The sequence below is a fragment of the Coregonus lavaretus genome (genome assembly GCF_964263955.1).
Source record: "Coregonus lavaretus genome assembly, chromosome: 7".
In the NCBI taxonomy this organism is placed as follows: Eukaryota; Metazoa; Chordata; class Actinopteri; order Salmoniformes; family Salmonidae; genus Coregonus; species Coregonus lavaretus.
The window spans coordinates 29926452-29940993 of NC_139994.1; the positions used below are offsets into that span (position 1 = coordinate 29926452).

The window sequence follows — 14542 nt, forward strand, 5'->3', positions numbered from 1 at the left end:
AACTGTAAGTCGCTCTGGATAAGAGCGTCTGCTAAATGACAAAAATGTAAATGTAAAGAGTAATGAAATCAGCAGAAATAGCAGGCGAAGAGCAGCTTGCATGCCTGAGGAAACAACCGCAGCATACATAACCATTCTTTGTTCACTGTATCTCAGTCGCTCCTTCCATCACAAACACTTTACTCCCTTATACAACCCAAGTTGGAACAATGACAGGTTCACTGATTAAACTTTTTTTTTTTACCTCAAAGCATAAACCTGACAGATGATTTTGTCTGATATCTTCGAAGCGGTATCACAAGCCTTTAGTGAAAGTACACACTGTTAAAAAATATATATGCCTAGTTGCTGCCAATTGGAGCACTGCTATGATATGATATGTTTTTTCCACACAAGGCTAGTACAATGCACTCCCAACCCACATCCACAAGGGTAAAGTGGGATGGAGAGATGTAGCCACATCCTCCAAACTCCTTCCCATACAGCACAATAATTACAAAGATAGATAGTACTTGAATTAGATCAAGATTGGACTTGACAACATTCCAATGTGTAATAAAATGTTGAGGTTATAATGAAAACCATTGCCACACATTTGCCTCCATTCTTACCCCACTGAAGGGGGACCCTTATCAGTTCCCATCTCTGCAGGTATACCCTGCCGTTTCCAGCTGAGTGTTGTAGCAGTATACATTTCCCAAACGTCTTACCTGCAACACGCACCACCGCCCTCTCCGCCGGGTCCAGCACCGAGTCGTGGGTCTTCCTCTTCCTCCTCTCTCCTCTCTCGTGTCTGGACGGTCGGTTCCAGGGTAGGGTGTCCCCTGGGGGGCCCTGGGGTCCGGACGGGCAGGGGGACAGGGAGCCCCCCGAGCGCTCGCTACGCAAAGACCGCTCGCTCTTCTCGCTGACGCAGGAGCGCTCGCTCAGTGTCTCCTCGTCCGAGGACTCCATCACGCCGGATGGCTGGAAGAAGAGAGGGACTGGAGTAAAAGAGGAGGAGAAGAAATGGGGAAGAGTGTGGGGGAGGGGGTAGAAATAAGGTCAGGGCAACAGGGGGGAAGTAAGAAGGGAGGAAAGAGGAGAGAAAGAAAGGAAGTATGAGAGATAGGCAATGCTGTATAATTCATCATCCATGGTGTAATCTGGCATAGCTCACGAATAATGCAATTCATGTAAATCACCTTGGTTACAACACGAGGTGATGACGATAGGGAGGAGGATGGAGGAAGAATTAGGTTAACAGAACTGCCAGGTCTCAATGATGCTCAACGGGTTTGACGAGTTCTAAGTAATATGACAGAAGACCATTACTCAACTTTCAAGATGGAGATGATTGACATAAAGGCAAAGAGGGTGGCTAGACATCACAATGTCACTGGAGCTCTGTTGTGAAACCACCCCCTACTTCAATCAATAGTCAATGAAGGACAAGGACAGGAAAAGGACGAAATCAGGTCAAATGTGCAACTTTCAAGAAACGTTGGCGACAATCAAGACTTCAGAGCAGTATGACTTCTGTTACTCTACATTCATAATAGATGATTGACAGGTGGGTCTTCGGGTCATGATGATGATGGTTCAACAGACATCACTGCTGAGTCACTGAGGTAATGATGTGGAAAGACCAAGGGACAGGTTGATCGAATACCCTCGCTCCAGGTTCTATTAATACAGTCTGGGTCCTGGTCGATACTGGACTCTCTACCTGAGTCATGCAGAGAGGAGCTGAGGAGCACTGAGTTCTTCTGTGATCAGCTGGATGTGGATGGGACCCACGGGAGCATGGACTACGGCTCTGTCCATCATATTGGGGATCAATACCACTGACCTCAGCGCAGTGGTGTCTGGGGACTTTGAATGGGTTTTACTGTCTAAAGGCTGACCCTGGAACAGCCCAGCCCATTCTATGCTAAATGACTGACACAATTTGATTCTGGTTTTGTTCAGCTATTTTTCGGACTATTCCTTTGAAGTTTTATGTCTCATGAGGGTCCTAGTTGACCACAAAACCCCCATGGTTTTCCATCTATCTAAATAAGGAAAAGTATTTTAAAAAGGAGTTTTGGGCTTCCATCCGTAATCAGCCGTTTGCAATTGACTGAAATTATACAAACTCCCTTACTACTACAGCTGTGGTTAGGTAGTGGAAATATTCCATTGAGATGTGAGTAGTAAGTCAAACAAGCTATCTACTATTTCCATCTGTGGTAACTGTGGTGAATTTCCCTGTACTAGTCTAGCCCTGGGCAGAATGCCCGCCCCACTTCCTCCAGCATGTCTCTTGAGGTACCAGGAAAGGGTTAACCCTTCCCAGCGTCCTCAGCATGCAGTTGGATCACTCAGTTTCCCTGCTGCTGCCTGACAGAGTGTTGGTTCTGAGGCGACCGGAGCCAGTGGTTTATAAATAGAGACAGAATGGGGGGTTCAAAGCCATGCTGTGTCATTATGCCTTCGTGTGGCATCGCGTGAAAGGAAATGACAGCTTTTGAAATAAAAACATGAAAAATCAGAAAAACAAATCATAATTCAATAATTTCCTTTCCAATACAGCCTCCTGCTTTCTCTCTCTCTGTCGCAGTCCTCTTCCCTCTCTCTCTGTCGCAGTCCTCTTCCCTCTCTCTGTCGCAGTCCTCTTCCCTCTCTCTCGCTTTCAGTCCTCTTCCCTCTCTCTCGCTTTCAGTCCTCTTCCCTCTCTCTCTGTCGCAGTCCTCTTCCCTCTCTCTCGCTTTCAGTCCTCTTCCCTCTCTCTGTCGCAGTCCTCTTCCCTCTCTCTCTGTCGCAGTCCTCTTCCCTCTCTCTCTGTCGCAGTCCTCTTCCCTCTCTCTCTGTCGCAGTCCTCTTCCCTCTCTCTCGCTTTCAGTCCTCTTCCCTCTCTCTCTGTCGCAGTCCTCTTCCCTCTCTCTCTGTCGCAGTCCTCTTCCCTCTCTCTCGCTTTCAGTCTTCTTCCCTCTCTCTCTGTCGCAGTCCTCTTCCCTCTCTCTCGCTTTCAGTCTTCTTCCCTTTCTCCGTCTCAGTTCTCTTCTCTCTTTCCACTCTCTCTCTCGCTCTGTCTCTGTCCTCTTCCCTCTCTCTCCCCCTGACAACATTTGTTGGAGTTGGACCGTGTATGGATGCAGAACAGTTGACTGGGTTAATTTATAACTTGGCCTCCGGATTTGCATGGCCATGGATAAAGGGTGTTCCCATCCAAAGCCGAGACTGAGTGATTCCAAAACACATTCCTTCATAGTCTATGGACCGACTAACCGATTAACTGCTGTTGAAGCCTCATTGATAGTTGAACAGACAGCGGGGTTACCTATAAGCATAAAGGCATATAATCCACATGGTGTTATGTAGATGCATTCATGTTACTGGAGACAGTTGAGCGATCCTCATAGATATAGGCCCCCAGCTATGAGTAACACTGACACACTGACTAGACTCTCAACTCCCCCTCACTGGCGATCCAGACATGGTCCGATACCGAGAGCCACTGTCAAAAGTCACAGCTAATGAGGTGCTGCTGGAATTGACTGTCTGAGGGAATGAACATGGGAGGGAGATAGGAGAGAGAGTGTGTGTACTGCATATGCAGGTTAGCGTTTTTCTTGTTCTGGAGGCAGCCCTCCAAAGTGGTCACTAGCTAGCACAGCCACAAAGTCATAAAATCTGACTTTAAACATTTACATTACATTTTTACATTTTAGTCATTTAGCAGACGCTCTTATCCAGAGCGACTTACAGGAGCAATTAGGGTTAAGTGCCTTGCTTAAGGGCACATCGACAGATTTTTCACCTAGTCGGCTCGGGGATTAGAACCAGCGACCTTTCGGTTACTGGCACAACGCCCTAACCTTAACCTTAAACACACTGCTAACCCTAATGCCTAACCCTAACCTTAAACACACTGCTAACCCTAATGCCTAACCCTAACCTTAAACACACTGCTAACCCTAATGCCTAACCCTAACATTAAATTAAGACCAAAAAGCTCATTTTTGTTTTCATACATTTTTACAATATAGCCAATTTTGACTTTGCAGCTGGCCCATCTAGTGGAAATCGCTCAGTTCTGCCTCCAGGACAAGACTCATGTCAATAAACGTCAACCTGCACTGCGCATATGTGCGTGCTTGTGTATGTGTGTGTGTGCGAAAAATCTATGATAATGAAATCATGTCATCGTCCGATCATCTCACCCCAAGCAGTGATCAATATTTACAGAAGAGCAATCATACTGTACATACTGCCTGTTATGTTGTGTAGCTACCGGTATAATGATGTCTCTCTGGTGTCCCTGCCCGTCATGACAAGACACACAGTGCATATTAAAAGAGCTGTGGGATAAACGAGGCAATTCAGAGACAAATGGCCAGATCCACTCTAGCAGACAGACAGACAGACAGACAGACAGACGGCAGGAAGACAGACGGTCGGACAGGCAGACAAGTAGACACAGACAGACGGGCAGGCAGACAGAGATAGCCAATCAGACAGACGGGCAGGCAGGCAGACAGAGATAGACAATCAGACAGACAGGCAGGCAGACAAACAGGTAGATTGGCACACAGACCAACAGGCAGACATGTTGATGATAGATTGTTAATTGAGACAGAGGTCTAGTTGACACACAGTACTGACATAGCTTCTTTTTCTTTCTTTTTTACTGCAACGCCAACACAGAATAGTTGACGGTGCAGCCTCAGTGACATTTTATTCCATATTGCTTCATGATTGTGGTTCCCGATTCTTGAATATTTAATGTGAAAAGGGGTTGTGTCTATGGGCACTGCAGCTGAAAAGGGTGTGAGAGTAGTAGCCATTATCTTTGGCAACGAGTATGAATTACCACACTGGAATAGGAGAAAATATGCCTATGGTTTAAAATGGGATATTGATGACTACTTGACTGTTTACCTTGACTAGTGTGGGCTAGATTGACAAACTGACCGAATGTTAGCTTATGATTTATGATCAACACAAGGCTGCTCACAACAGGGAAATACATATGGCCATCTGGTGTGTGAATCGACAGGGGACTCATGTATCTTGCTTTCACCTCTAGCACAGATTTTGTATATTTTCCAGACAGCCTTTAGCTTGAAGTAAGCTGAACATAAGACGACTTCTGTAAAAACAGACTGTAGAACATTAATTGATGTCGCTCTAGGGACGTATTTTGATGAGTGCACGGTCCCCATAGTATTATTAACCATAATTAATGGCTGATCAATACAATTATCGTATTCAGGAACACCTTCTATTCAGAAATCGAACATAAATGACACAATTGCTTGAATATACAGCTCTTGCGGAAGGCTATGGATTTATAGAAATTACAATAGATCATAGACATAGGACTGTGTGTTCTGTAGAAGAGGTGATGTGCGTTATGAGGAAAATAGAGGCAAGGGCTTTAATAAGCAGCTGAAACGGTATGCATGCGTGAGCATTGATCGATCCTATTTCGAAATGTCGTGGGGAGCGAAGGCAAGGAGCATACTGGAGCTCTTTGGAGCTCTTTGTCCACACTGCCTGCATTACGGGCTAATAACATTTATCCATTTGTGATGCCGGCGTTAACAAAATGCGTTTTGTGTCTCTCTCATTAGTAGAATAACATTGTTAGGCTATTCGACCTACAAACCCTTCCAACCCCTTCTCATTTTAATATTTTCAAGTACAAAGCATCTAAACCAGGAGCAAGCATGGATAAAAATCGATTTTGATAGGCCTATCGTTTTATTATTGCCTATCTGACAAAAATAAAAATAACTCCCTATACATTTGTATTTATATTCTAAAAATGAATTACACCAATCATTTTATGAATTACATAAAGATCAACTTTTTACTATGCAATTAAGAACAGATATTGGACATCAGCTAAGGGAATAGTTTTACCACATCGGTAATAAAAATGCAACTGAAAGTCAACCATAACACATGTGTTATATCATATGTATTTCACAATCTCAGACGTCTGTCAATATGATTCAGATTACACATGGTGTGTTCCACGACACCAAAACCTTACCGGAGAATAGCGATCCCCGAGTCCGAGTATCCTACAGGGTTACAGAGACAGGGATGCTGTGGCTCTTCCGAGTCGCCCTCCTCACGACAACCGTCTTTCGGACGCACGTTTAGACACAGACGGTCTGATCAGGGCTGCTACTCAGCCGTTTGTACCGACCCGGGACAAGGAAGCGATAAATACCACGACTGTGATTAGGTAATGGCTATCTATTCCCCTCCTTCCCTATCCCTCCTTTTCTTTCCTGTCTCTACAACCCCCACCTCGCTCTCTATCGTCCACTTTCGCTCTACTGACCGCATCAATGGGTAGGCTATTTCACGGGTTTAACATTTAACCCATAGCTATTGGAGATGCATAGCTATTGGAGATGTTAAGTGTCGCGAAAATTGAATTTAGGTGTGTTATAACTTCCAACGTCATCTGGGGCTCAGCTGCACAATTCGCGCACGGCCAACTGGCACGACGCACGCTAATTTTTCGAAGAAAGGGGCGTTTACTTTTGGCATATTTGTGGATGCATAGCAAACACGAAATAGCTGTGTTTAGCTACTGCTTTTGCAACAGGTCTTGCTTTGTCTTTGCATGTGCATGTGATCATATTAATCCTTAATCCTCTGATCTATCATCCCTGTTTCTCCTGACCCCTCCTTCCCCATCTCCAATATGTATTTATGTAACTATATAACTAAATATTTTCTGAGTTTTGTAGGACCCTCCCAGTCTTACAGGTCAGACCAGCTTGTCCGGCCGGGAGAATAGCTTGCAAGAATGGTTCTCTCTGGATAACCATTGGCCACGATATACAAGGACCATCCCTCCCTCCACGGAGCAGTCGGAGAGCGCGACGGAATGCTGTCGGACAGTTCAGGATTAACTGGGCTCGCTGCTGATGTTTTAATCAAACAATGGCTAAGGCCAATTCTGTGACTGGCCAAATGAAAAGCAGTGCAATTTTGCAACCTAGACCGGAGATTTGCTTCAGAAGATAAAATGTAGCATAAGTTTGGGCTGTAATAGGTAACATTAGACTGCTTAACTTTACTGACATAATAAAACAATATCCTATAAACTCCCCTTTGTTCATCAAAATAAGGGAAGGACGCATTTCTGTAATTGACAATAAATCTGGTCAACTGCAAGGCAATAAAGCAGCACAATAGGCCTATAGTTTTGTAAAAGAAAATGCCGTGCTACCCAGACAGGCCAAAATCCCCTTAACCAAACACTTTATTAAAACCTTGTGATGACTGGCCTAGACCATACTGTTGCCTTTTCACCTTGTCCCACGGCCTAGATACAATGTAACCACCAGACTCTGAAGTGAATCAGAAAAGTAACGGTGCAACACTTTGGCGGGAGTCAGGACATCAGGCAATCTTTTAGCGCTAATGAAAAATACAGCTCCTGCCCTGGCCCCTCCCTCCACACACTTCATCAAAACTGTTTATAGGCTATATTGTGACAGTATTGGTATCTCTGGTATCTCTTAATTTTTGTAAATAACCCTTGTGATTAGAGGCTAAATTCACTCCATAATACATCAGCAAGTAATAAACCCTTTATTTTTGTTGACACTAAACACAAGATGCAATCATACTGTACACTCCCTAACTTTTGTCAAGCATTGTAACAGAAGCCTATTTACTTCAAATATAATTTGACATGATTAGGTAGATGGGAGGTTTTGTAGTAATGACTTGGCGCCACCTTGTGGTGACAAGGAGAATATCGTAATCTTAACAGGTCTAGTGAAACACTTGGTAACTGAATTGGAATTTCAGAGAGCATCCATTCATATTTAGCTTTCATCAGGAGAAGCTGTCCCTTGGGAGTATTCCTCAACTAATACATCAACTCTGATATTTACCAGAATTAAGTCACAGGGTTTAGAGTTGAGTGCATTTCAGATTTCATCAACCCCGCACTTCCAAGCAGGGCTGGTTTATAAGGAGTTGCTATATCATTAGGATATTTCTGATTGTCATTTCTGGAAGTCTCATATGTTGAGTTTTTTCAAGGAAATTAATTATGCTGGTTATATGGTCTGTAGTCCTGTTGTACTTCAACTGTAGCTATTTTTGTCCCAAAACAAGTAGGCTAATTTGTAAAATATTTAGTAATTTCTCAGTTATAAATAACGAACAGATTCACGCTCAATAAATATTGTCTTGTATTGTGTAGTTAGTATGATATTACAAATAATTGAATAGAATCAGTAGTATTAACACATTCAAAACCAAGATCATAAATATAGTGAACAAACCTAAACCTGAGTGCACATATCATAAATCACCTTCACATTTCTGTCCCTTTCTTCCAATCATCTCTCCCTACACTGTACCTAAAAAAGGAGAAAGAGAAAGTCATATACAAGGTTCATGGTCAATAATATTTATTTGCAAACTTGTAAAGGTTTAGACATGAACAATAAAGTGATATCTGAATAACAATTTTTATACACAAGTTGGGGACACACCTTGTGGTCAACAAGGTCAAATGGGGTCAAGGCCTGTCATCAGCCTGAGCACCGGTGTGGTGAGCTGGGGTCTGGTAGGTGCCCTCCTTCACCATCTTGTCCCGCTGCTTACGGATCTCATACAGCCTCTTGTGCTACAGACAGAGACAGAGAGAGCGATCCACGTCAGACAGTTGTGAGAGAGGCGGTCAAGCTTTTTTGGGGGTGCAAGCTCAGAACTTCTTAGAGGTATTGGTGTGTTTTTTTAGCTCATTGCTGATCAAAACAACAATTATCTTCACTAATCAACTCAATGTATTTTTAACAACAAAAACAGTCAAAACAAAAGCATTTCCTATAGTCTTGACGCTCATAATTTGGTAATCAACACCAAAGCTTCCTCCTCCTCCAACTATCAATGAAGTCAATGAAAAAACAACAGGTAGAGCTGGATAGGATGGACTAGGGGTGTGAACGTTTAAACTGTAAAATGTTTCAACGAAATTGGGATCCTTAACGTTAAGAAAAATCCCTAACCAAAAAACTATGGGTTTTTTACGTCGATGCAGAAAGTAAACAGCATAGTTGGTCAATTTCCGCAACAATAAGAGCGTTGAAGCGCGAAGCTCAACTTCTCCACTGTTTTGGTGCCCTGTCTACCACGCTGTGAACAGCGTGAAGCAAACCCGTGCACATGAGCAGATACTTTATGTGACTGTATGTGAAAGTGAAGTGTTGGATCTCGCTCATCTCAATATCCTAGCTAGCCTATTCATTGATGATATGCCCTGCTTTACTGAAGTTGCGAGACATTGCAAGCCAAGAATTGTGATAAATTTGACTAGTTGTGGAAAATACTGGAGATCAAGAAAAATAAGATAAGGAGCAAGCGCTGCATGCATACTATGTGTGCCAAACTGGTGCTGTATAGATTACAATAAAACATTTCTGACCGTTTGGAACAACGTAAACAACACTAAATAAATTAAAAGCGTACCAGAGACTCTGTTGTAACGTTTTTATTTTTACAATTAAAGCAAGGGCTGTTTTCTCGTCTCCTAACTCTGCTGCTGCCGCCACCGCATTGTTCTCAACACCAATATGCTGGTTAACTTTGCTATTACGCACATAGCAACATGGTCTAGGAAAAGGTGCGAATTCAACAGCGCATTGATGTTTCAGAACCGCGGACAGCAACCACTATCAAATGTATTAGTGTTGCACCATTGTCCTTAACCATATACAACTTCAGTCGCACATGCCTTAGAGTGATGGACTGTGCCATCCCCACGGCCTCCACAATGGATTAGTCCACTCAGACAGGCCCGAATCAGACAGGTGTTTTGTACACCATGATATTTTTTTATTATTGTTTTTGCTACTGCTCCACTAAAGAAATCTCGGTCGACCAACAGCCTATCGACCAAACAATCGACCAGTCGACTAAATGGAATCAGCACTATGCAAGTATTTGTGTTCTCGGAAGTACGGCAACTAATCAGTCTCCTCCAAAAATACTGAATCTTAGGAGCCGATTCCGCTACGAATATTGACACTGCAAGGAGTCGAGGAATCAATTATTTTGGAGCCGACTCTCCACCACTACGTCATCGTCGTTAACAGTTGGAAAAATGGCAGAGAAAGGCAAGCGACAGCATCAAAGTCCCGTATGGCAATACTTTGACAAGTTAAATGAGAAGGAAATGCAAACTTTGCAAGGTGGAATTGAAGTACAGTAACGGTAGTACAGGTGCAATGCTTAACCATCTGAAAGGAACGCACCATGAGACCCATACAGTTGCTGACAGCAGCGCAGCTGCAATGTGAATTCACATGAAATTTTATGCATTTATCGTTTTAATGGAAAACCGATAAAGAATGTACGTTTAAACATCAATAAAAAAAATCCATTTGTCACATCCCTAGGATGGACACCCATGTAGGATGACAAGCAGTTATTTTATCAAACACATGGATATCAATTGACAAATCTTCAACAGGTCTTGGTTGATGAAATCACAAGTGTTTATGGGGAAAGGACATGAAAATCACACACACACACAATCAATCTTCACAGTTCACACAATCTTCAGCTCAGATATCCTACACTCACCGTTTTCTCTCTGTGCATGCACTCATAGAAGTCCTCAAACTCAAGCTTGCACTCCTTCTTGGCACGGGTCTGACCAATGCCATCCGCACACTCGATCCACTCCTTCTCAAAGGCGTGACAGCGGGGCGCCCGTTTGTATGGCTGCTCTCCACCCTGGATCAACATCCATTTGTCCATGTTGATGCCCAACTTCCCCTGGAGGTCGATGAACGGCATGATGCTGCAGGAGGGGGGAAGAGAGAAGAGCAAGAGTGATGCTGAAGGTTTCTGATTAGAAAGGGGTCTTTCTGTGGCATCATGGTTTGGGCAATGCAAGTGTTTTCCCTAGAGTCATTGTGGCCATAATAACGTTAGGAACCAAGCAGAAGCAAACAGAATAAAACGGGGAGGGACATACCTAAATGTGTAGGGTGTTCACCCATACAATTATTAATTTATTCAAGGTTTATACAAATATGTCCATTCTGTCAGAAAAACAACAGTCCAAACCCCAGGGCTCTACCATATATGGTTCAAAAGTTACCGACTATTTACTCTGAGAATTTAGCATGTTTAGAGTGAATGGTATGTCATCACAGGCACGATCAAAAAGTGGTCACTGCTCAATATAACTCTGTGTCGGTGCTCCGCGGCAGAACTGGGCTAACTTCGAACGTCAACTGACAAGCTAACTAGTGGCTGCAGGTTCGTGAATGAAAACATGGGCTTTTTCTAAATTACATCCGCCTCAATACAAAACTAAATAGGGATTAAAAATATTTATTTACAAAACATATTTATTTACAGAGCTAAAATACTGAATTTCAATATCCACCCTCCGCGAAGACAATCTGTTCCTGTTATCATTGTGTATTTCTGACTCTTTCCCTTTAAATTGCCATAGAAACGGCCCCTCAACGTAGATTGATCCCGGTTATAGGCAATGAAAGACAAGGATCTGGACGTGAAAATAACTAAGGTATCAAGTTGATTTTGATTGGTCCAACCAGCGGAAACACCTCCAAATGGTACCACTTCACAACACTAAATATGGAAGAGACACAACCAAGAGCGGCGCAGTCTAAACTAGCAACGGTCGCAGCAAATTAACGTTCTTCTTTCCTCAACCCTGTCAAGTAGAAGTATATTAAGATTATAATATTGTAGAGAACAATCTAATGATGAATTATATGTACTTTATAATGACATAGGGCAAAGAAAACGACGTTGTGACATTCATTTCGTAGCACCCTCTTGAATTTCCCAGTTTTTCTCTACATTCATTGTAGTGAGTGAACGCACTAGAATTTGTCCAATATAAAAACTCATTTTAGTTGCAAAACTGTTTGGAGTAAACAGTTTCCGTTGCAAAACGTTTTTCAACTGTTTGCTACGGTCTTCGTCTAATGAATACTGATACACCCAATGTCTTAGAGGTTGATGAAATCTCTGACATTTTTCATTGGTATGGAGAGCCCTCTAGCTGTACATTATTATTCATACAACTAGTGGCATCAATATGAATTCAGGTTCAATAACATGTTCAGTAAAATTACCTAGCTACTAGCTCTCGAAAAGGGGCCATAACCAGCCATAGGCGCTAGCATTACAGTACATGAATGGGCAAGCTAGCTAGTAACGTTAGCTACTCTGAAATGTCTATGCTAGTTAACGTTACAGCTTGCCAACCCTAGCTAGTTAGCTAACTAGCCAACGCAACGTTGCAATTAGACATTCATACAAGCCCATTATCTAGCTAGTATTATTAACGTTAGTTCTAGCTATTGGTAGCTAGCTATATTTAGCAGCCATGGGGTGCTTTGTATTGCACTCGACTTCACTGTCTAGCTAACTGTTTAGCTAGCTAGCTAGCGTAACTGTATTGATAAACGGACCAACTGACTGTTAGCTAACTACTGTTAACTGACTAACAGGCCACTCGCGCTGTGTGGTGACTCGCTAAACTTTCTCCACATTGTTGTGCAAAAATATGTTAGGGTTTAATTGTTAAACTACTGTATTGTCAAAAGGTATGTAAATATGGTATAAATGTCATTATTTACCGTATTTCGTTGAAGTCACTTTAACCTTCTGTGTGGGTCCTCGTTACTTTACGGTAGAGTGAGCCTAAGCCTGAAATCAGATGGTCGCTTGGCAACCCAGCCTATATTTACGACACTACTGTAAAGATCCTAGGGGACTTAACGCCAACTGGACGATGTTCGGGAAGCAACCCCAACAAGCTACCAATTTACTTTGAAAAAGTAGTTCACTACATCTAGACTACTTCGTGATAAATTATATCTAAATATGTTCTAGACTACAAAATTATAAGAACAGATCACTCTGGAGTCAATGTTAAAATGTGTAATTTAGCTTATTAAACACAAAACAGTTTTTTAAGTGAGAATTAGCAGGCCTGATGCCGAAAAAAATAATTGTGCCTACTTCACACATTTTATTTTAGCAAAAACACTAGTGTATAGTTCCAGTAGTTAGCTACACCACTACAGGGCAAAAAAAAAAGTAATTAACTACTGAACATTTTAATTTAGTTCACTACCACAAAGCTACTGCGAAACGTAGTTAAATTACTAGTTGAAAGTATTAATTCATACCCTTTGACTTATTCCACATGTAGTGTTACAACCCGAATTCAAAGTGGATTAAATTGATTTCTCACCAATCTACACACAATACCCATAATGAGTGAAAACATATTTTTAGAAATGTTAACACATTTATTGAAAATCAAATAGAAATGTACATAAGTAGTCACACCCCTGAGTCAATACTTTGTAGAAGCACCTTTGGAGGCGATTACAGCTTTGAGTCATCTTGGGTATGTTGTATCAGCTTGGCACATCTGGATTTGGGGATTCTTTCCCCATTCATCCTTGCAGATTTTCTCAATCACTGTTAAGTTAGATGGGGAGCGGTGGGGAACAGCAATCTTCAAGTCTTTCCACAGATTTTCAGTTGGATTCAAGTCTGGGCTTTGGCTGGGTCACTCAAGGACTTTCACTGTGTTGTTCTGAAGCCATTCCAGCATTGCTTTGGCTGTATTCTTGGGCTCATTGTCCTGTTGGAACGTAAATCTTCGCCGCAGTCTTAGGTCATTTGCACTCTAAAGCAGGTTCTCATCAAGGATTTGCCTGTATTTGGCTCCATTCATTGTTCCCTCTAGCCTTACCAGTCGTCCCTGTCCCTGCCGCTGAAAAGCATTCCCATAGCATGATGCTACCACCACCATGCTTCATGGTAGGGATGGTGTTGGACGGGTGATGAGCTGTGCCAAAGAGTTACATTTTTTGTCTCATCAGACCACATAATCTTTTGCCTTATGATCAGAGTCTTTCACATGCCTTTTTGCAAACTCCAGGCGTGCTCTCATGTGCCTTTTTCTCAGGAGTGGCTTCTGTCTGGCAACTATCCCATAAAGCCCAGATTGGTGAAGTGCTGTAGAGACTTGTCCTTCTGGCAGGTTCTCCCATCTCAACCAAGGAACTCTGTAGTTCTGTCAGTGGTTATTATGTTCTTGGTCACCTCCCTGACCAAAGCCCTTCTTGACCGGTTGCTCAGTTTGGTCCGACGGCCAGCTCTAGGCAGAGTCTGGGTAGTCCCATATTTTTTCAATTTCCCAATGATGGAGACCACTGTGCTATTGGAAACTTTCAACACTATACAAATTGTTTTAAGCCCTTCCCCAGATATATCTCGGAGATCTACGGACAGTTCCTTGCACTTCTTGGTATAGTTTCTGCTCCGCATGCACTGTCAACTGTGGGATCTTACATAGACAGGTGTGTTTCTGTCTATATCATGTCCAAACAATCGGCCACAGGTGGACTCCAATGAAGATGTAGTGACATCTCAAGGATGATCAAAGGAAATTGGATGCACCTGAGCTCAATTTGGAGTGTCATTGCAAAGGGGCGTGAATACTTACAGTACCAGTCAAAGGTTTGGA

General features: G+C 42.7%; 1 protein-coding gene across 2 annotated transcripts; it reads right to left on the reverse strand.

The window, feature by feature from the left end:
* Positions 1 to 7568: 7568 nt before the first annotated feature.
* Positions 7569 to 12724, reverse strand: LOC311132380 (NADH dehydrogenase [ubiquinone] iron-sulfur protein 5-like). 2 transcript variants are annotated; one of them, XM_084165637.1, is made up of 4 exons: positions 12636 to 12724; positions 10594 to 10813; positions 8502 to 8635; positions 7569 to 8366 (listed from the first exon to the last, which is right to left on the reverse strand). In XM_084165637.1, the coding sequence occupies exons 2-3, from the start codon at positions 10807 to 10809 to the stop codon at positions 8528 to 8530; spliced, it is 324 nt and encodes a 107-aa protein (XP_084021763.1). In that variant the 5' UTR covers positions 10810 to 10813; positions 12636 to 12724; the 3' UTR covers positions 7569 to 8366; positions 8502 to 8527. The 2 variants fall into 2 exon arrangements, with proteins under 2 accessions (XP_084021763.1, XP_084021762.1); XM_084165636.1 differs by lacking the exon at positions 7569 to 8366 and having other exon boundaries at positions 8401 to 8635.
* Positions 12725 to 14542: the final 1818 nt, after the last annotated feature.